This window comes from Sceloporus occidentalis, unplaced genomic scaffold, assembly GCF_023333645.1.
Source record: "Sceloporus occidentalis isolate IW3139 unplaced genomic scaffold, rSceOcc1.0.p SCAF_3, whole genome shotgun sequence".
Lineage (NCBI taxonomy): Eukaryota > Metazoa > Chordata > Lepidosauria > Squamata > Phrynosomatidae > Sceloporus > Sceloporus occidentalis.
This window is the reverse complement of record NW_028316983.1, coordinates 81,697,620-81,720,586: the sequence shown is the minus strand read 5'-3', so window position 1 is coordinate 81,720,586 and position 22,967 is coordinate 81,697,620. Positions and strand designations below refer to the sequence as shown.

Below are 22,967 nucleotides of genomic sequence, written 5' to 3'. Positions count from 1 at the left end.
TGAGCACAAACAGCTATGCCTGCTGGAATTTTATAAGTTTGGTATTGTTTTCCTTTGCATCGTCCTTTACATGCTCCTGGGTTTTACTCTTGACTTATCCACAGGTCATCTCAAAATCCATAATTTTGGCCTCAACATCTGCCCTTGACTTGTACATGAGGTTGATTTATAGTCAGGTACATATGATAGTCAAAAGAAAGTTATCTTCAGTAGAAGAGTCCCTAATAGCAACTCTTATGCATGTCTGTGTGGGCCATCCTGAGGCTGAGAAGCCTCATGGACACTTCCTTCTCAGATAAAAACACTAACACTGACTTTAGAGAGAAAGGGTAAGGAGGAAGTGACTTGTGTAGGCAGAAAGTAGAAAAGGCTTGAATTACAGATCTAGGAGCAAAGAGAGAAAACAAGACAAGTATTCCATAGTTCCTGCTCTACCCCTAAATACTAAAGAAACAAGTGATGATGCCTGTTTCATTTCCAACAGTTTTATCCTAGGATGACCTTTGTTGGGGGAATTACATTCACTGTAGAAGGAATGGGGAACTATGGCCAGTAACCTCTGGTGGCGTCCATGTCAATGAAGTGGTTAATCTGCTCATGGGTTTAGTCTGAAGTGTAAAGCCTTGGGCCTAGTTTGGTGATCAGGGCAGTCCCTTGGCTATTTTCTTGAAAGTCTGAGTTAAAACGCCTAATGGGATCATCATGCCACCGAGATGGAAGCCACGAGCTGCCACTGCATATGGTCATCCAGATGTTCTTGAACTGCAAGTTCCATCAGCCCTGATGGGAGCACACTTCCCATTTCTTCACCATAGACTGGAAACCAATGTGGCCACACAGTCAGTAATATGCACTGAACGTCTTGCTTATCCTAAGCAAATTGTTTCATCATATGAATTGGGTCTGACAGACTCAGTCCGTGGGTCTAGAACTAATCAAAAAAGAAAAGAAAGAGGAGAACCCCAAAGAGTTCTTCAAGAAATGCTATGTTTTAGCAATTTCACCATATTATCTACCAAACAATATTCATCCTTCTCAATGCTTTTCATGCCCCTTCCAATTCTGATACTTTTTTGCTTGATTTTCTTTCTTTTTTTTTGGGGGGGGGGGTTCTGATTCCCAAGAGTCCCTCCACTACTGTGGTTCATCTGGGGGGGATGCTTTGGTTCATTTGTGGGTGTCTGGCTGTGAAATGTATTGTGCTGTTAGAAGTGAAACCATGATTAGTAAATCATCATTTGCATACCAGAAAGAAAGGAAAAAGATAACTACAACTTAGAAAGCTTCTGGCAGAGCAACACAAATGATGTGTCTAGAAGACCCTGTTGATCAGAGTTGTTTTCAGGTCAGCTGGAGGCAGCAAACCTGGCATTCCATTCCATTCACATGGAAATAAATGAATCAAGAGCAGCTGTTTAAGGCTTACAGAAAGGAAACACTTGCTATAAACGTTTTGCTGTGAATCACTTCGTATGCAGCCATCTTGTATGACTGCAATCTGGATCAGCTTGAACCTGGTTGCCATGGTTTTTACTAGGCAAGGATGAGAGCACCCTGAGGATTTGGCCCAGCAGATATGCTGTAAACCCAGCCCTGTCTTGGGATATGCAAAGCAAGCACAGTACTTAAGGGCTTTAGGGGGATTTACAGAGGGATGTCTCAGGTCTCCTGTATGTACAGTGGGATGAGATCAATTGTTATGAGATCCTGAACTCCAGCGTGTATGTGGCTAATGCTGTAATTTTAACAGAAGCTTTTCAGATGAGTATCTTTTCTTAATCTAACAGGGTCAGGAAAGCTTAGAAGTGATAATGTCAGTATTATTTCAAACATGTTGATTTAAAACCAGCAGGAATCTTTCTTTTGAGGGGTTTGATGTGAGCTGGTGTTTGTCTGTGCAGTTCTGAAGACCCATCCCTGTGTAATCTCAGAACAGCTGCCTTCACACACATGGTCCCAACATAATACATTACTGATGAAAGAGAAGGGGTGTGTGTGCATGTGTTTCTTTCTTTTCAGATGTTTGAGAGATGGACTTTAGCCTCAAAACATTTCCATGCCTATAGGACAGTGAGAGGAAGGAAAGGTAGATTCCCGAGAAGCATAACCCAAAAGAAGCCTGACCCAAGTTATTCTCCAGTTAGAAAGTTTAGAGCTGGAGTGGCTTTTTTTCTTCTTAAAAGAAAACTGCATGTGGCTATTCGGGATTGGTGATGTGAGGTGATAAGGATCCACATCCTTCAGGAAACAACGGGGACTGTGAAAAACTATATTTTTAAAAGCAACTTTAGAATATCAGAAGAAATCGAGGCTACAGAGTTTGTTAGAACAGCAAGAAAATGTTGGAAAGAACACCTGACTTAAGATACAACCCTGCAAGAAAACTATGAAATGTTTTGGGAAGAAAACTCAGTCAAGGGAGCATGATATAACAAGAGGCTTGTAATACTCAAATGATTAAAATTCCATCTGACACGATAGTGGGTTATCAGAAGGACATACCATCAAAGCTGTGCTGAAGACTCCTGAAGAGAGAATGGTTACTAAATTAAGATTACTGGGGTATTTATAGCTCCAGTTTCAGTCACCACAATTTTTGGCAGGAGTTTCAGATTTCACCTTCTACTGCCATTTGCATTCTCATCCTGTTTCGGAAAGAAGCTATAGTTTTATATCTAGAGCTGGTGCAAAGAAGCAGCATAATGGTTTCCTGCATGAAGTGTCCTTCCATGGGAAGAAAAGGAGTCCTTGCAGCTGTGCTCTGTGTTCTAGCAGTGATTGCTTTGGCTTGCATTGCTCTCACGGTGTCGCTGGTAGTCAACAGGAAGCCTACACAACAAGGTATTAAGTCAGGGCTTCTTTGGAACCAGGAGTCGGGGAGGTTTTACCCAAATGCTGTGGCAGGCAAGCAAGTAGGCAGGTAGATGTGTTCATACAGTCACAGCAGTCCTTTTACTCATGCAGTCTGTAAGATTTTCTTTAACTACACAACACACAAAAGGAATGTAAGCAAGCACGTTGTAAATATTTGCATATTGTGAAATTTGCCACAAATTGGCCTTATAGCTAATAGTTGTTTCATCGTTCCTAACAAATGCTGAGTTTTTAAAATGTTACCTTAGATCTGTACTGAGGCATCATTTTTATTTTCAAACATTGTTCATGATCAATCTTGTTTGTTTTTAGGAAACCTTGGGAAAATCCCTACTGTTAACTCACTGAAAAACCTGAAAATTTGTAGTTGACCTTCACATTGTTAAAAAAAAAGTAACTCGTTACATTATCCTTAATATTGTTTGGTATGTTACACAGTGCTTTTGTGTCTTTTCAGGCTTAGTCTTATAACACTGTTAAGAGAATGATATAAAAGAAAAAAAGCCAAAACATTAAAAGAACTTTAAAAATAACTTTAAAGCTATAACTCAAGAACATTATTAATTACACACACACACATTTCATTCCTCATTTCTGCAAAGTAACTTTGGTATAGTGGTCTGAGTGTTGGGCTATAACTTTGAAGTTCAGGGTTCAGTTTCCCACATGGTCATGAAAGCCACTGGGTAGCCTTGGGCAAGTCATGCTCTCTCAGCCACAGAGGAAGGCAATGGCAAACGCCTCTGAATAAATCTTGTCAAGAAAACCCCACGATTGGTTCACCATTGAGTTACCATAAGTTAGAAATGAGTTGAAGGCACACAACATACACACAACTTCTCAAATGGGTGTGTGTGTGTGTGTGTGTGTGTGTGTGAACATATCTCAGGTAGTCATTATGGGGAACAGAGAGTCTCTACCCACAAGTGCAAGAAATAAAGCTCCTCACTCCCCTCTCCCCTCTCACAGAGAACAGGGAAATAGGAATCCACAGTAAGGAACATGAGCTGAACAGGAGACACTTGCAATCTGCCTCAAGACAAGCTTATCTCCTCCCCTCCCTTCTCATTCCCTTGGCATTTCCTTTAGAAAGGCAGAAAAGAGGAGATGGGGTGAAGGCAGATGTCACTTTCTCTTGAAAAGGAAGCCCTTGTCAAAGAAGTAGACCTGTTAGTCTGTTGAAGCAGAAGGAAAAAGTGATGGTGAAATAAAACTGGAATCTAGCAGCCCCTTTAAGATTAACCAATTTATATTTTAGCATGATATCTCTGGATATTAATCCACTTTTCTCAAATGCAATAACTGAGAAAGAGGATTGCTATCCACAAAAGTTCATGCAAAACTATAAATCAGTCTTACAGCAGCTGTAAATTCCATTCTCTACTTTTCCCTTTTCATTCATCCTCAAATGTGAGTTATAATTTTCCTTCTTCAGAGTCTTTTCTTCCCTGAAGAATGGTGAGTCCAGGGGGTGGATTGTTATCCACGTTTCATAGTTTAGGGTCCCCATATGAATGGATTGGACAGATTAAATCCAGGTTCCAGGCATTGTACCTAGTACCCATTAGTACTAGGTACAATGGATTCTAAGCTTTCATTTTTTTTAAAAGGGAAGAGCCTTATTGCATGAGTGAAGAATGCTGAAACAGAGCAGGAGAGTAGCAGGTTTCTCCATGTCTCTCCATATGCCGCCATAGCAAGTCTGTTCTCTTCTCACTGGAAAAAAACAACCCTATTCTACTGAAGGTACACTTTTACAACTGTCTCCCTCTGGAAAGAGAACGGAAGTGCTATGGTGGCATTTAGAGAGGCACAGAAAAAGCTGCTACCATCCCACTCCATTTTGGCTTTCTTCTCTCATGCAATAAGTCTCTTAAGTCTCTAGCCCATCTGGAAGCAGAGATAGAGTGCAGAAGGACAGCCTTTGAATGTTGAGGGAAAATAATTTGGTATTGCTATTTTGCATCAGACGTTCCCCTGGTAAAAGTTACACGCTTGTCTGTGGAAAGAGCTATAAGTATTTGACAACACAGTGCAAAAATACAGCAATCATTTCTGGGTTTCCAGACAAACATATGCTCGGTTGTATTTTCCCTAGGCTTCTTGAGCTAAACTGGATACATCTAGATGGAAAGAAAATGAGAGAAAGCCAGATAGATGATAGACAGATGGACAGACACACAGACAAACAGCAGACATATGGACGATCACTGAGGAACGGTAGATGCTTATTGTGGGTTTTAGATTTCTTGGAAGTAGTTTCAAATAAACAAAATTCTTTAAGAAGGATTAATTTGACACACTCTTGTCTTTGGTGTATGGTATTATCTTTTGAACCTTTTACTCAGCTACGGGAACCCCTAAATTGAATGGGTCTTTAAAACAAATACATATTTCTTTTTATAAGGATACCATTCTATTCCTTACTCCAATGTATTCCACTGCAGGGAAACAAAACAGCAGCTTTGCAATAGATAGGAATATAAGACTGGAAGAATTTAATTTTAAAAATGGAAACAAAATTTTAAAAAAGATTGGAGAGTGTTGTTAAAGGGAGAGCAAATCTGCCACACTGGGTTGTTGCTTGCTTTGAAAATGTGTGTGTATACCCTTACACAAAGGAAGTAAGACTTTTCAGCGACTTGTTAGTCATCTTAGACTTTTTGTAGTAAAAATGACAAAAGAGTAGTGTGGTAGCTTAAAGATTACCAAATTCTATTTGACATTATCTTTCATTAATGGCAATGCCCCTGGCTGTCCTGCTGCTTGATGTGGGAGTAGCGGTACCATGCCCATCAGATTCGCAAGCCACACAAGTCTAGGTGAGAGAAACTGTAAGCCTCCAAAATTCCACAGAAACCACCTTTCTATACCCGCCGCCAAGGCCTTCCCGGCGCTGGTGAAGGCCTCCCTGGCGCTGGCCTCACTGAGGCCGGAGGAGGCTGCGGCCAGAGCCCCGACCGCGGAGCTGCCTCCCAGGCCTCGCCAAGGCCAGGTGGCACCCGGGAAATTAGGACAAGCCGGGATGGGACCGTGCAAAGCCCTGAAAACCCGGGATAGTCCCGGTTGTTACCGGGATATGGCAAGCCTATGAATATAGGGTGTTAAAAATTATTTGCACTGGGTGTCAGATATGCTAGGTACGCCACTGTGGGTCATTACATTGCATGTAGCTACTTCAAAGTTTGATCTTTAGTGATCTACTGTTAGCTCTTTTATGTGATTTACTGATATTTGAATGTTATCCTTCCATGTTGGATCTGGATGCTGTTATTAATTATATATGTTGTTTTATTTTTTTTTATTTTTTTATGTCTTGTATGTTGCTTAGATTATTTTATTTTATAAACCAACTGATCAATAAATTAATAAAAGTTTACAAGCTCTCCATTTCACATAACTGCTCCTCAGACAGAGAGTTTTGAGGAAAAGATTTAAATGTTTCTATTCTTTCCTGTCCAGCACATATTATCACACTGCTTTATGTCATCTACGGTGCAGATCAACATGTCTATGCAATGGTAATTCCCAATGAGATCAACAATATTTATATCCAGTTGTTGTAAGATTTGCAGCCTTAGGCCCAAATCCTGCTAATATTGCCAGCTAAAATACAGCCGGACTGCTGCCACACTGCAGAATTAATGCAGTTTAACACTTCAACTGCCATGGCTTCATCCTATGAAATCCTGGGATTTGTAGTTTGCTGTGACACCAGAGGTTTCTGACAGAGAAGGCTAAATATCTCACAAAACTACAAATCCCAGAATTCCATAGCACTGAACCATGACAGTTAAAGCAGTGTCAAATTGTATTAATTCTGCAGTGTAGATGCAGCCTTAATCACCAGCCACATATATCTTATTAAGTAATGATGTGTTCATTGCTTCCTCTCTCAATGAATTAAACATAATATGTTCCTTCAGCACAGAAGACATGCACTAACAAGTTCCAAATACAGATGAAAGTGCAGAGATTTGTGTTATTTGTCTTCTAGTCTAATCCTTTCCTTCTTGTTTTAATTTCTATTATGAGTGGCCTGTATTTGTTTCTGCACAATTTCCTGTTTGGATCTTGATTTTTTTCAGACACAGGAGCCCAACCAGCCTTCTATACAGGTGGAGATATGTTGGATTATCTGCTCCGTCTAAAGAGAATAGACAGAAAAGATGGATTACTGGTCACTTGGTACCATGCTGCAAATAAAAAGAGTGAGATGGAAGAGGCCTTAAAGAGTAAGATTAGTTTTCTTTCCCTCTAGTTTGGATAGATATGTCTAAAAGTACCAGTATAAGAAAGAAATTCAGTATGTATGCTTCAGGACAAAACTTGTCCAGAAATTATTTTATTTTATTTGTTTATTTCATATGTCCTTTTCTCCCGGAAAGAGACCCACTATACAATGTCTACTGCTTTCAAGGCTTCATATACCTTAATCTAAAATATCCAAGCTTGGGAAAAGTTTTTTTTTAATTGCAGCTCCCATAATGCCCCATCCAGCATGGACATTTTCAGGCAACAACATAGTGGTGAAGGAGGTTTTGTGTACAGGCCTTGGAGCACGAATGCTGTATTCGATTTAAGCCTAGTTCCAGGGATTTCCTTCCCTCAAATATTTTATTTTCCTGCTAGTGGTTTGAGTTCAGACCCAAGGATTGTGTGTGTCTTTCAGTTACCTATCAACCTATGGTGAGCCCATGAATTTCATAGGTTTTTCCTAGGCAAGAGATACTCAGAGGTTATTTTCCTTCACAGCCTTTTCACACTACATAATTATAACACTTTGATTCCACTTCAACTGTCATGGTTCTACCTATGGGATCCTGGGCTTTGTAGTTTGATAAGTCACTAGAGCTCTCTGGCTCAGAATTTTAAATGCCCTTCCCTAAACTGTGCATCTCAGGATTCAATAGGATGTTGTGACAAAAGTTAAAGTAGGCTGGTAGTGCTATAACTGTGTCATGTGGAAGATAATGTGGGAGATAAAAAAGATTGAGGGTACTTCCAAGTATATCCTAGCAATCAAAAGGTATGGTAAAACTATTTCTGCTTTTTCCTGTTTAAAAGAAGAAGAAGGAAATATTTAAAAAGTGGCTGAGGCAAATGTGAGGGCTACAAATGGAAGGTGATGCCTCATTCCTTAGAACCTTGTCTAAAATCACCATATGTCTAGCCATGAGGTTAGAATGTATAATAGGTCCTAGTTGACAGGAAAGCACCTACAGTTTATCTGTCTGCTAATCTGGTTGAGAGGAAAGTAATGTCCTTCACCAGGGGTGGGAATTTTGTACCCCTCCAGATCCTGCAACTCTGAGAAGTTCCATCCAACACTGGCAATGGTGATGAATGTTGGGACCTGTACTTTAACAACATCAGGAAAGCAGCACCATTCGCATCCAGCTCACCAACATCTGGAAGGCCCTATGATACCCAACCTACCATAGATCAAAAAGTGGATTAACTACCACAACTGAGAAATTTTGCTAAACTTTAACATATAAGCAACGTCGTTCTTTACTGTTAATCAGGGTACCAACATCTGTAATGATAAAGGGGGGGGGAGATGGCTCACATTGCCGCAATAAAAAATGAGCAGTGGAGAATTGCTGCTGCTTGAGATAAGTTACCTCCATCAACATGGAGCACTAAGTTTCACAGAGCACTCCATCTGGGGAGGCATATCACCCTGTGATCATAAAACTAAAGGATCGGACAGGAAGCTCTAGGCTCCTTCCATTTACCAAGCAGCCTGAGATTGCCTTCAGAGGCACATCTTACATCAGGCATTATATCTGAAATATCAAGCCATTCGCCAGGGACATTTGGAATCCCTCTGACAAAGAAGAAACAGAATAGAGAAGTTTCCAATGAGATGTTTATCAATTAGGAAGGTTACAGAGCCACCCAGTACAGAGAGATCAAAAGAAGCAGAAGTTTTCACTTTCTAGTGGCTCAAAAATCAAGTTCTTATTTCTTTGATCCACAAGTTATTTTTCAGTGGCTCTTAACCCTGAGTTACTATATGACAGATCTCTGTCATCCAGCCACTGATTTCCTTCACAGAACAAAACACAGAGGCCTGCTCAGAGCTTGAACATGCTATTATTATTATTATTATTATTATTATTATTATTATTAATATTATTGACTACAGCTTCCAGAATCCTCTAGCCAGTTATCCAGTAGCCAGGATGGTTAAGGGATTCTGAAAGGTGTAGTTAAAAGAAAAGGAAGATTTCCAAACGCTGGGTCTACTAGAAATACACCTGAAATGCATCTTAGGAACTATCACATGGGGTTAAAAAAGTGGCTTACCTTTCCCGAATTCATTGTTAATTTGGGAGGTAGCCAGTTCCAGTTCCTATCACACATAAATCGCCACTGAATCGCCACCCAGATCCATAGGGCCATGATCAACTCGAGGGCAGTTAACAACAACAACAAAGTAATTCCAGGTGCTTAATTGGTGATGTCTTAGAGGGCCAATAAAAACACTTTATTGAATGCTACAACTGACTATGGGGATGGAGAATACAGTTGCCCCTCCAAATCCACAGACTTGAGATCCACGGGCTTGGAAATCCATAGAGGGGTAACCGCCACTAATGTCAATGGAGCGCACGCTCCGTATGCACGTACCCCATTCAAGCCTATGGGGCTTGAATATGTGTGAGTTTTAGAACTTGCTGGGGAGGAGGGTCCAGAACAGATCCCCTGCAAGTTCCAAGGGCCAACTGTATATGCCCAAAAGGGAGGAGAGTTGGACATGCATGCTCAAAATGCTATATAAAGGACATGTGGAGGAGGACATTGTGCTTTAGTAGTCAGTTTCTGAAATTAGGGATGCTGGGACTTTAATTTGCTAGGAAGCTGAAGCTTTGTTCTGGAAGATCTTTGGCAAGTCTAGATGCAGTGCAGCTCTTCCCAGTAGCCAAATTATGATTAAAAACACTCAAATTAATTACAACCAAAAGGACATTATTTATTACCACTTATCATGGTCAATGGCTCTGCCCTGGCACTGAAATCAGTTTCCATTGCTCATCTGCATGGAGGCCCCCTGGTTCACATGAAGTCCTTTTCCCTAATATGAATAGGACAATCTGGACAAAGAACAGAGTGTGATACACACTCCTCTCTCCATGTTTCAGACTTCCATTTGATTGTTGTTGTTATATTGAGTCATTTCTGACTTATGGCAATCCTAAGTCGAACCTATCATAGGTTGGTTTTGACTGATTGTTTTCTTGTTTTGAAAGATTTGTTCAGAGGGGGTTTGCCTTTGCCTTCCTCTGAGGCTGAGAGAGTGTGACTTGCCCCAGGTCACTCAGTGGATTTCTGTGGCCAAGCAGGATTTGAATCCTGGTCTCAAACCCCTCCAGCACACTGGTTCATAAGATTATCTCAATGGGACACCCATATCTGTGTATGGTGTCAACTTCAGTTCTGGGCACCATGTAATGATTTTTAAGCAGCTAAATTGTTATAAACTACTTTGTGCTTTTTCACTATCACTACTGTATTAAAGGATGAGGAGAATGTGGACCATGAGCTATGAGTGCCACCAAAGCCATTTTTGTGGCCCTAGGTGTATTCTGACCTCCAATTTAAAACAAATATTTTGCCCTAAAACGCCCTCTAAGAAGAAGGGGAATTTTGCCATGTTTTTGGCCTCCATGAGCTGTTTTAGGCTCACAAGAGACCTTTTTCCTGAGAGAAAATGAAACACAAGCTGACTTCTGAATCACTTCCTATTGTTTAGAAAGAAGCCTCCCTTGGGTCTTAAATAGCCCAGAGTGCAAAACATGACAAAATTGCTGCCACACACTAGAGGACATTTGGGGGCAAAAAATCAGAACATTTTGTAGATGGGATGCAGCACTTCGAGGTCTCCTCAGAGATCATTGCATCTTCCTCTGACAGTTCACCATCCCTGACTCTATTTGTTGGGTACTTATAAGTGAAATTAAAAGAAAAACAAAGTAATGCAAAACTTATTGAATGCTGAATTTTTAATACATCTGTGGTACCTTAGACCTCAATCTCACCTCCTCCTGTCTTCTGAAATTGTGTCTTTTGTCAAGCTTCCATTGTATGGAAGTCCTCCCCAGCCTGTTGTGTTGCACCACAACTTCCATCATCCTTATCCAGTTTAGGTAGGAGTGAAGGGAGATTGCAAGACATCTTCCGGGCAAAGTACAAGGTGTTGTTCTAACCTTTAAAGCCCTACATGGCTTGGGTACTGACTACTTGCGGGAGCGCCTACTTCCATACAATCCTCCCCGCACACTTTGGTTCTCTGAGAAGAATGTACTACAACCTAAGAAAACCAGACTTTCAGTAGTGACCCAGAGGACCTTCTCATCAGCCACTCCCAGGCTCTGGAACGACCTGCAGGACGAGATCCGCCATATTACCACCTTGGAAGCCTTTAAAAAGGCTATTAAGATAGATCTCTTCCGGCAGGCCTTTCCAGACTAGGAACTTTATCGCACTGCGTTCCTTCCACGCGTTCTGAGAACGGAACGGAAGGAGTAGGGATGAGTGCGGAACGAGTGGGGGATGGATTTTACCGCACGCATCCGTCCCTCATTCGTTCCGTTCCCCCTCTCTTCCGTTCTTAATCCGTTCCAGAGGGGGAAATTTTTGAGAACTGTTCTGAACAGTTCTCAAAAAGCGTCCCCTCTGGAACGGAATGGGCAGGGAAGAGAGGGGGAACGGAACGAGTGAGGGATGGGTGTGTGCGGTAAAATCCGTCCCCCACTCATTTCCGTTTCCTGCTGGGCCGGGCCGAGAACCCGGTGCGATAAACTTCTAGGTTAGATCCATTAGATTTGCTTCCCCCTTCTAATGATAATGTTCCAATATCAAAATTGATTGATACCATCCCCCCATCCCACCCTCATTTCTTGCGCTAATCTGCCCAAAATTTTAGTGTATTCTAATTGGACAGTTTTAAATTTGGATGTTTAGTCTCTTTCTATGGGTTGATCACTGTTTTTATGATGGGGGAAAGATTGGGGTTTGGGGGTTTTTTAATTGTAATTTTTAATTGTTTGATATTTTAATTACACTGTTCAAATCTGCTTTGATTCCTTTGTGGGAAAAGCGGAATACAAATTATTATTATTATCTAAAGGGCACCAATGTGGGAAGGAGGACTCTTTCACTATATATTAAGACTGTGTGTGTGATGCTAGGTGATGTCATGGCCCTCGAATCTGATATCACCATTGAAGCCTACAACACACCCAATGAGACAGACAAACCCATCATGGCCCATCCTCCTGACATCTACAGTGATAACTCTCTTGAAGAATGGCTGGAGGCTGTCCTTATGTCATCCAATAAAGGTAAGGTGCCTGAAAGAAATGGGTTTTCCATAGAAGTAGACAGAGAGAGGAAATACATTCTTTTGGTTAAAGTGTTTTTGTTTTATATTACCAATATTGGTTTTAGTGGAAAGATGTTGCATGATTTATAGTAGGAGCAGGGAACATTTCACCCTCCAGATGTTTTAGATCTGGACTCTCATTATCTGTCTCTATTGGCTATATTGGTTCAGGCTTCTGGAAGCAGAAGCCCAAAACATTTGGAAGACTAAAGATTCCTCAACCCCAGTTTGCAGGCAGAGAAGGAATTGCTTTATTTATTAAACATATTTCCTTCTGACACACTGAGAAACTAGCTAACACATGGTGTATAAATGTAAACAGACCAGTGTTTTTCTAATTAGGTGTTTACATGCCTTTGTGTGTCTGGGATTCTACATCATTACTGTGTGTTGTGCTTGTATGTTTGCGTCTTGAAGTCACCTGTCAACTTTTGGTGACCTCATTCATTTCATAGGGTTTTCTTAGCGAAGGAATACTCAGAGGTGGTTTTGCCAGTACCTTCCTCTGAAATACAGTCGCCCCTCCGTTTTTGCAGGGGATCCGTTCCAAACCTCCTTGCAAAAATGAACTTTTGCTTATATTCAAGCCCCATAGGCTTGAATATAGGCGCAGGTGCATACCATGAACACATGCTCCATTCTTCCCCCCTCCGTTCGCCTCTCATGCATAAGTGAGGGACACAAGTCTGAAGACCGTGAGAACAAAGGGATCACTGTATACCTTATAGCACCCAGTTTTCATTGGCAGTCTTCCATCCAAGTACTAAGCAGGACTGACCCTGCTTTGCTTCCAAGATCAGATAGGATCTGGTGCCTTTAGAATATTTAGGCCCTCAAACACACATGTCTTTAAATACATGTTTCAATATATGTGTTGAAAGCATTTTCCAGAAAATAAATTTGTAACATTAATTTACAAATTTATGTAAATTTGTAAGTGGGCTAAATCTCATCTGATCTTGGAAGCTTAGCAGGGTCAGTCCTGCTTAGTACTTGGATGGAAGACTGCTGTGTATTCCTTGCCTAAGAAAGCACTATGAAATTCATGGGGCTGTCAATACGTCAGCAAACTTCTTGAAGGCAGAGATGCACACACATAAAAGAGGCCCCAGGCTGCTTCCTGAAAGCTACCCTAGCTCACTTAAGAGAAGTAGATAGAATCAGCTGAATTAAAGGAGTGCTTGCTAGGGACAAACAGTTGTCCAAGGAAAAGTTGGAAAGGTTTAGGAGATGCAGGAGAAGAGGTGAGAAAGTTCAGCCAAAACAATGAAAAGCAACAAAATACAGGGAATAGGGGTGAACTGCTCTGTGGGAGGAGAAACATGGTTTTTGACCTTAAACGTTACAATATATTAATTGACTTGGTGTAAGGTGCTTAGGAAAGTAGAACAGCATCTTTCTAACAAGGGGAAGGTGCAGAGAAGCAGAAACCTTAAAATCAAGATTATTTTTTTTCTTCTCCAAATAGCCATTAAACTGGATTTCAAAAACATCAAGACAGTTGGCCCATCTCTGGATATCTTAGTAAAAACCTCCTCCTGGTTGAATATTAACCGCCCTGTGTGGCTAAATGCAGACATTCTAAATGGCCCAAATGTACCTCTTAACATTGCTGTTAATGCAACCCTGTGAGTATAATCAACTTTTCTTATATTCTATCAGGATCTCTTTTGTTATTTATTATTATTATTATTATTATTATTGTTGTTGTTGTTGTTGTTGTTGTTATTATTATAGTTTATTTTATAGTACTGTAAATGTATACGGCGCTGTACATACAAATGATCAAATCAATAAAAATGAAACCTGCCAACGGCGTACAATCTAAAAAATACGTATCAAACAATAGGTAATAATATAAAATAGAATTGGTTAAAATAAGCAGGCAACAATTAAAAACAACAACATCAACTATCCAATAAAAAATCAGATAGATAATCACACAGTGCCTGGCAACGCTTCCCGGAACAATATAGTCTTCAACTCAGATTTAAAGGTGGTCAAAGAAGTGATGACCCGTGTTTGTGAGGGAAGAAGGTTCCAGGAGTGAGGAGCAGCAAGTGAGAAGGGATGAATCCAGGACGGGGCAGTGGAGATCCTAGGCTGGGACAGCAGACCTTGACTACTAGAACATAGGGTACTAGTGGGAGTGTAAAGAGAAAGAAGTTCTTTTGCATTCCTGTTTTCTGAAAAAAAAATGGGAACATAGGCCAAAATCCTATTGGACTTCTGGTGGATTATAAAACACCTTATGCTTTAATTCCTTATACTTTTGGTTCCAGAGGTAAAAGTTGCTGCTTCTTCCTTTGTTGTGCAACAGGAGGCAGATGGCTTCCAGATACAGCTTCACCTTCAGCCCCTGATTTGCACCATCCAGTTCCTTTTACAAAGCAAAGGAAGGAGGAGCAGATGTTGCTCTTCCAAGAAGAGCAAAAGCTATTCCTTCTTCCCCAGCTGCACAACAGCAGCAGGGTGGCATCTGGATTTGTCCCCACAGCCAATAGGTGGTTGGAGGTGGGCTGAGCTGCATCTTGGAGCCATCTGTCTCCCATTGCACTGCCAGGGCAAAGGCACTGTGCAAGGAGGTACTGATTACCTCCTTACACAATGCCTCTCAAAGTACTTTTGTTCTTTTAACTATGGGTTATGTCAGTATAAATTACTAACAGGGTTCTAGCCATAGAAAACTGACTGGTCTTAAGGTTGTCTTAGCCCAATTGTTATGCTTCCTACATCTGCAGGTGGGGGGAATAATTGTCAGAGTGAGAGCTTAAAAGTTTTGCAGACACATTCGTTTTTGATTTCTGTGAGTTGCCTTTAAAGCCTGGGCACCCATTTCTACACAATATCAGCTGGCTCTAGAGTTCTCTGGCTCAACATAATGGTGTTAAATGCATGTTGCACTTCTACAACACTGATACACCAAAAACAGAAGGTAGAGAAGGAAGCATGAGGAATGAATGTGTGTACATGCATTTGGAGCCCAGTGTGCCATTTGGAGCAAAGTAGGGGATGGAGCCTTCATGTTGTGACATGTTCTTGTACAAGCCCTAGCAGCAAGATGACAGGGGCTGGAATAAAACAACTGGAACTATCTTTAACTGTCCTTTGCACTAAGTAATTCTAAGCAGTATAGAGCCAGAAAAAGAAACCTCTTTATATTTCACATGTACTGTAAGTAAAGCTACATAGAACTTGAGCCCTGGTAGGAACAATGCACTTGCTGGATGCAATCTTTCCTTAGCTCCATTTCATCACTGTCCATGTTTACCCCAAATGGGTGCCCAGGTGATACATACAGTACTATCTGCACTTTTTTGTTAAACCTTTGTGGCAAAACATATCAGCAAGATGTGGAGAAACTGCTGTAGTTACTAAGAGAAACCAGCAACCCTGTACCTATCAGCTATAGCAGCTGCCATTTTTCCCAGAGTGTTTTTTGGTGTATGTGTCATAAATTCTTCTTGGAACAGAACCATGTTAGGCTAAAAGAAGGCCAGCGTTTTCTTTGTGACAAGACTTCAAATCATCCCACATTCTCCATTACTCTGCTAACACAGGGCTTCACTGAGCCAATTTTGCAATGACTGAGAACACACGATCCTTGATAAATTCCGAGTGTCTACTTGATTGTGTCAGATGGCCAAGTTGGCTTGTGCCTGGAGACCTGCTATTAATCACATTTCAGCCAAGCAGGATTTCTCTTCTATGTAGCCTGAAAAATACAGTCAAAATTTTAGACCACACATTTGCCAGCTGGTAGCATCTAAGCTTGTATTGCCACAGGGCTGCAGATCACAGAATACACATAATAAGTGAGAGCATTTGAAATGGTACTGTGGGCATACTGGGAGCCAGATTGGGTGGGGGAGAGGGGTCAGATTGTGTTTCAGAGCCACCAGTTGCAACCTAAGCCAGAATATTTGAACAGACATGTACTGAATCTTGCCTATCCCAAAATGAATAGGAACTAATAATGGATTTTTAAAGGTTCACCCAGCTTCAGTTACATTATTTTTAACTTTTTAAAAACTTTTTTTGTTCCCTAGGTTCCTTTCACTCATCCAGGAGAAGTTCCCAAACTGCACGGTCTCCACAGGGTGGACAAGCCTCTATTTACCTTTCTTCCCAAACAGCACCTATACACAGAAGATGGTTCAAAAAATGCATAGTCTTGTAGGAAAGCTGCCTCAGCGAGTTACATTCCCTATAAGAGCTGTCATGGCAAGGCCAGCCTGGCCACATTTGAGCTGGCTTTTGAGTCAGTCTAAAAGGTAAGAAACTGACAGCACCAATTCATTTTTCAGTTCCTCTGGGGGGAAAAAGAGAAAGAGAAAGACAGAGGTAGTCCACTTAGTTAAAGCCAGGCGTGTAACTACGGGGCACGGGGGTACGGACCACACCAAATGACACCTTCAGTGATACTGCTGCTCCCAAAACTCTGCCTTTTGGCAGAAACACACTGTGGCATTCACCTGTGTCTCTTTAAAACACTCAAGTTCAGCAGAAGAGAGGGCATAAATGGGGTGAGGCTCAGTGGGAGGAGAAAGAAGGAAAATCAGGGTTGTTTTTTTTTAAAAAATTAAATTTTAAATTGTAAATTTAATTTTTTAATATGTTTTCTTTTTAAATTGTTGTTGTTGTTGTTGTAATTTAAAGGTATAATTTTAACTTTGTTAATTGTTTATGCCACAACTATTGCCATTACACTTTGTGATATACAGAAATTATGATTTATGAGTAATATGAGTACAAAAAACGTTACTAGGGATTCTGTCTGGTGTGGGATGGGAAGAAGTCAATTGGGTGACACAATGGGTTACAGCACAGGATGATGTCAACCCTAGTGATGCCACTGTGTAAAGCAGAACTGGTGGTAAAATAACAACAACAACAACAACAACAACAACAACAACAACAACTCATCATCATCATAATTGTCAAGGGATGAGAGTCACCCACTAGACTACTTTCTCGGATGGTAGCCCAATGGGTCTTTTTGATCCCATCACTGCCACCAATTATGTGAAGATGATGGCTACTATCCCACCAATTCTTCACTGCGAGACTCAAACCTGGGACTCTCTTAAGTGTCTCCTGCACTATAACTCTCTTTAGATGCCAGCACTCTGGGTTTCAAATTTCCCCCCAGATTGGCACCAACTATTCTTTGACAGCTGCACACTCATTCTCTAATTGTCCCAAACCTAAAAGACTTTTCTCAATGTTGGTAGCATTTTTAATGTGTTTCTGAAATCACCTCAGACAGCTGCTTGTTGAAACAAAGTAATAAATTTATTTACAAGTCAGGCTGAATCCAGTATCTCTTTTAGTGGATGGTGATCACAAAGGATATGGTGTCTTTGTAATTGTGTATGTATATATGTGTGTGTGTGTGTGTGTGTATATATATTCCCTTACAGACTAAGTTCTCACAGAACCTGTATTAAACTTTTGTATCTTACAACCCTTCTGGTTAACTGTGACTCCACTAGTCACCAAACACTATGTTTCCCGCAGGACACTATAACAATATATTTAAGGACACTGTCGCCCCTTCCTTGGGTACCTAAAACCCTTTCTAACTGCCTCTAACAGCAGCCTAACCTAGCCTCAATAGCTCTTCACCTCTCAGGGCACACTAAACACCAACCCTTTTCAAACCTGCTTCTCCCTCTTATATACTCACTCCTGGGAACAGCCCTCACCTTTTCCTGGCTTTGCTCCTATTAGCTAGTGCCAAGGTTCTAATCTGCCTGATGTCAGCACAATCATCATCATCATCTGCTTCCCCCGAGGCTCAAGGTAGGTTATGACATGGACTAAAACACATAAAACCCTTTAGACACATTAAACTAAAACACAAACTTAGGATGCATTAAAATCATCCAGTTATATAATAAATGTACAAATTTAAATTTTAAAAAATTGAACATATCAACATGTTAGAGATAAAATGTGTTACCCATGAGATCTAACACTGATCTCCAGCACTTTTCAGTAAAAAAAAAAAGAGAGAGAGAGAGAGAGAGAGAGAGAGAGAGAAAGAGCGAGCAGGGATGCCTCAAGAAAGGGGCTTCTACCATATTCACAGAAATGTGGGAGAAGACAGAAAGAAAATGGTTGCTTAATGCCACCCCTCTCCATGTCATTTTCTCAATGACATGCATATCCAATGATATTTTCCCGGATTAAAAATGAAAATAAACAAACAAACAACGATCAACCACACATTTCTGACATAAAGGGATGCTTGGGCTTTCACAACCAATTTTTCCTGCTGAACATCCTCATGGCCTTTGAGAATCTGTGCCTAGCTTCTTCTCTCTTCCTAGATACAGTCTGACCTTGTGGCAAGGGAAGACTGATCCAGTTACAGTGGAAGATCTCCTGTTTATCCGAAATAATAGCCAACCTGAGCAGATCTATTATGACCTTTATGATCCTGTTTTGTCTCAGTTCAAAGATATGGTCTGTGAGTATTAAATGTTTATTTATTTATTTTTTTAAAATCAGAATCCATGCTCCCACCAAGTTCAAGGATCACAGTCTCACTTCTTCCAGGCCTCCAATACAACAAGCATGTAAATAGACTGTTACTACTTGCAATCACAATGCCTCATTCAAGGACATTTATGGGAGGTGTAGTCATTGCCATCTTCAGTTTGCAGCCTTTCCAGATTTTTGCATTGTTTCTTCCGTCTTTTTAACAAGATAAAAATCTGTTTGAGGTGTGAGGAGATGGAAAAGTTATACAATGCTTTTCATTTGTCAACCGTTAGAATTGGGTTGCCTTCTGTCTGCAAGCACGCGATGGCAGAGAAAGATGCTGCAAGCAAGCAACCTGTATTTCTGTTGTATAGGCCACTGTCACATTAGGGGAAGAGAGATGCTTTGCTGACTCAGATCACCATGTGCCCCCATATGTTAAACTGTATATTATTTAGGCACACCTTTGGCTCTTAACTTACGGTGGCAGAAGGGTGTAAAGATGGGGTATGTTGTGCTTTTATCCTTTTTTTACGATGTTTTAATGTGCTTTTATTTTGTGTTTCAACTTAGCACTTCTAATAGAATTGTTCATTTAATGGCTTTTCAAAAACTTTTCAAACAAATAGGCATGTATGTATGTATGTATTGACTTTATATGTTGTTTTTCTCCCAGGATGGGATCCAAGGCTGCTTACATAACAACAATATTTACAAAAAGTTTAACATCAATTTAAAAACACCACATTAAAATACTATAAAACTGATTAAAAATCACACAAAGGCTAAGGACAGACAAAACATACCTCTATATTAGAAACCTTCCATGCTTAAGCATTAAAAGCTTGATTAAAAGGACTTTTTCAAACAGACAGAAAGGATGGGAGCAGAGCGCAATGCTTCCATCAGTGTTGCCCAATTTGACAAAGATTTTTCAGACTATGTTGTGCGACATTGCAATAATTCTGCCATTATCCTGTGAATAAAGAGGGGTTTTCCAGTTGCTTTTCATTCGCAGGAAAGTTCCGTGAATGAAAAGCAGCTGGAAAACTTCTCTTTATTCAAGAGATAATGGTGGGATTATCGTGATGTTGCACAACATCATCTGAAAATCTTTGCCAAATTGCGCTACACTGACAGGAGTATCGTGCTATGCTCCCGTTTCAAAAATCCTTAAATAAGCCTGCAAATGGAAAGCAGGGATGGGACCAGCCTAGCTTCCTATAGTACAACCTCCTATACTATAAAAGTATAGCTTTTAGATATACTTTGTTTTAATTCATTGTAAACCACCTTGGGTGCCATACAACTAGTAGAGAGGTGGAAAACAAATGGCATAAAAGCTGAAGGTCATTGCTGCAGGAAAGGAGACACAGCCGGGGAGCTGTTCTTGCCCAGAATGCTACAACACTCAAAAGGGTGTTGAGCACTTCTTTTTCCCCCCTCAATTTTTTAACCTCATGTTTGAGTGCTATTAATTTTATGAAAGAAAACATTCTTTCTGTCTCCTTATAGTTTCAGTCAAAGGGGTAAAGCACCAAATATCAAGGAGATTGGATCCAAGTCCCCTTTTGTGTTATATACTGAATACCTTGAATCAGAAAAATTGAAAGGTTTCAGTCCTGAGGTCAGCTTCCCTCTCAGCTCAGTAGGGTACATGACAGTGGTTCGATGATCTTCGTCTGGGGCATGGACAGGGGAAGCGTGTCCCTGTTAGTGCTTTTGGACATCTCAGCGGCTTCCGATACCATTGACCATGGTATCCTTCTGGAACGCCTGGGGGAGTTGGGTATCGGGGGCACTGCGCTCCAGTGGTTCCGTTCCTACCTCTCGGGTAGATTCCAGATGGTGCAGCTGGGGGACGTGTGCTCCGATAAGAGGGAACTTACATCTGATGTCCCTCAAGGAGCTATTTTGTCCCCCATGCTATTTAACATTTACATGAAACCACTGGGAGAGATCATCCGGAGACACGAGGCGCGGTGTTATCAGTATGCTGATGACACCCAAATATGTTTCTCTGTGTCTCCGACTGATGCAGTGACTAGGGATGGCATCTCTCCTCTAAATGCCTGCTTGGAGTCGGTAATGGGCTGGATGAGGGAAAACAAACTCAGTCTGAATCCAAAGAAAACGGAAGTACTAGTGACAGGCTCCCGGGGCCTGGGTAGTGAGATTTCTCCACCTGTCCTGAATGGGGTCACGCTCCCCCTGAAGGACTCAGTTCACAGCTTGGGAGTGCTTCTGGACTCGTCGCTCCAATTGACATCTCAAGTGGATGCGACAGTCAGAAGCGCCTGTTATCAGCTTCGGCTGATACGCCAGCTGCGACCCTATCTGGGCCGGGGGGACCTTGAAACTGTGGTACACGTTCTGGTAACCTCTCGTTTGGATTTTTCTAATGCATTCTACATGGGGCAACCCTTGTACCAATCCCAGAAGCTTCAGTTAGTGCAGAATATGGCAACAAGATTGGTCTCCAGTTGTTCTAGAGCTGACCATATAACGCCCATCTTACAAGATCTTCATTGGCTGCCCATTCGCTTCTGGGCGCAATACATGGTGTTGGTAATTACCTATAAAGCCCTAAATGGCTTGGGCCCAGGTTACTTGGAGGACTGCCTCTCTCCATATAATCTGCCCCGCACACTCAGGTCAGCCGGGAAGAATTTGCTGAGGGGGCCAACTGCGAGATATGCATTGACCTCGCAAAGGGCCTTTTCCATCTCGGCCCCACAAAATTGGAACACCCTTCCCGATGAGCTCCACTCCATCACTTCCCTGGATCTCTTTAAAAAGAGACTCAAGACCTTCTTGTTCCGTCAAGCTTTCCCCCATGTGCCTTGATATGTGTGGTTTCCCTCCTGATATGTATCTTGTACCATTGATGATCAACTCAGCTGGCTTTGATATGGTTTTTATGGTTTTAAATTGCGATTGAATTTTTATTGTCAAGTTTTAATGTTATGTATATATCGTGTTGTTATTTTTGATTATTGTATTGTATTTTGTATTCTTTGTTGTGCACCGCTTTGATCAGTTTTGGAAAAGCGGTATATAAATAATAATAATAATGGACAAAACTACCAAACTAGAACATCTCCCATGGCACGTATAATAATAATAATAATAATAATAATAATAATTATTATTATTATTATTATTATTATTATTATTATTATTATTATTATTATTATACGTGCCATGGGAGATGTTCTAGTTTGGTAGTTTTGTCCACTCCAGCATACTCTCAGTTGTGGTATCATAATAGTATGGTCCAGAATCAGGTTGCCTTTGTTTTGCAGCCAGTTTAGCAGTCTAAAACATGTTATTAGAATGATGTTCAAATCCATACCAGGGTTCAATCTGCCATTTTCCCATTCTTAGTTCCACAGGTTTTCATCACAACAGAACATTCTATATGGAATATAGCTCTCCTGATTCATCAGATGGCCAACAGTCATTTGCTAAGTTCTGTTTTAGCTAATGGCAATGAAAACAATCTAATTTATCTCTTTTTCTACAGTCAATTCTACAAGAAATAGTATTTTTACCAAGCAGACCAAGATGGATTCTTCATAATCTTCCAAGCACTGTCATTGTCAACATCTTGAAAAAGCCATCAGTTCATGTGCTACGCTCAGAATTTCCCATTTGGTTGTGACCCCTGCCAGACCAGTATTAAAGCAGAACACATGACATTCAAGAATTTCAGAAAATGAAGGTGAACGTTAGATCCAAACCCATTAAAAGACTTTGGAAGTGTTTACAAGGTATTGCTGAACCAGCATGAGCAGATTTATAAATTGCTCCTAGAGATTCAGATAGGTGCTCCTACCGGCTTTGAATGATGCATCTTTTCATGAAAAATACACATCTGACCACATCAGCCTTGGTCATCTCATGGTTAAATTACTGGAATATGCTTTATAAGAGGCTGTATTTGAGGACTGTTGAAGAATAGTCATGGCTACAAAATGTTGGCGGGGTACAGACGGGCAGGGGAAGACGTCTTGCAGGTGTATTCTGCTGAATACGGAGCCTCCAGACCGCCCGCCCCGGGGGCGTGGCTCAGGTGTATGGGGCTTCCACATGGGGGGCAGTGAAGACGCCTCACCTGGGGCCGTTTCTGACCCGCAGTTTCCATACCGCCGCCTCGGAGGACGCTGCAAAGAGAGAGGCAGCTTCTGCACGGGTAGCCAAAAACAGG

The 22,967-nt window shown here is 41.1% G+C and overlaps 1 protein-coding gene across 1 annotated transcript; it reads left to right on the top strand.

Moving 5' to 3' along the window:
* The first annotated feature begins 2,711 nt into the window (after positions 1 to 2,711).
* Positions 2,712 to 22,507, top strand: FAM151A (family with sequence similarity 151 member A). The gene is made up of 7 exons (XM_089515216.1): positions 2,712 to 2,841; positions 6,963 to 7,109; positions 12,075 to 12,227; positions 13,737 to 13,896; positions 16,318 to 16,542; positions 18,604 to 18,743; positions 22,284 to 22,507. Exons 1-7 carry the CDS (start codon positions 2,715 to 2,717, stop codon positions 22,337 to 22,339), a joined length of 1,008 nt encoding a protein of 335 aa, XP_089371342.1. The 5' UTR covers positions 2,712 to 2,714; the 3' UTR covers positions 22,340 to 22,507.
* The last annotated feature ends 460 nt before the right edge of the window (positions 22,508 to 22,967 follow it).

Excerpts from the sequence above, each read along its gene's own strand:
- FAM151A (XM_089515216.1), top strand. The coding sequence starts at position 2,715 with ATGAAGTGTCCTTCCATGGGAAGAAAAGGAGTCCTTGCAGCTGTGCTC. Across the intron at positions 12,228-13,736 it reads CCTTATGTCATCCAATAAAG|CCATTAAACTGGATTTCAAA; the intron begins GTAAGGTGCCTG and ends TTCTCCAAATAG. Across the intron at positions 16,543-18,603 it reads CTTTTGAGTCAGTCTAAAAG|ATACAGTCTGACCTTGTGGC; the intron begins GTAAGAAACTGA and ends CTCTCTTCCTAG.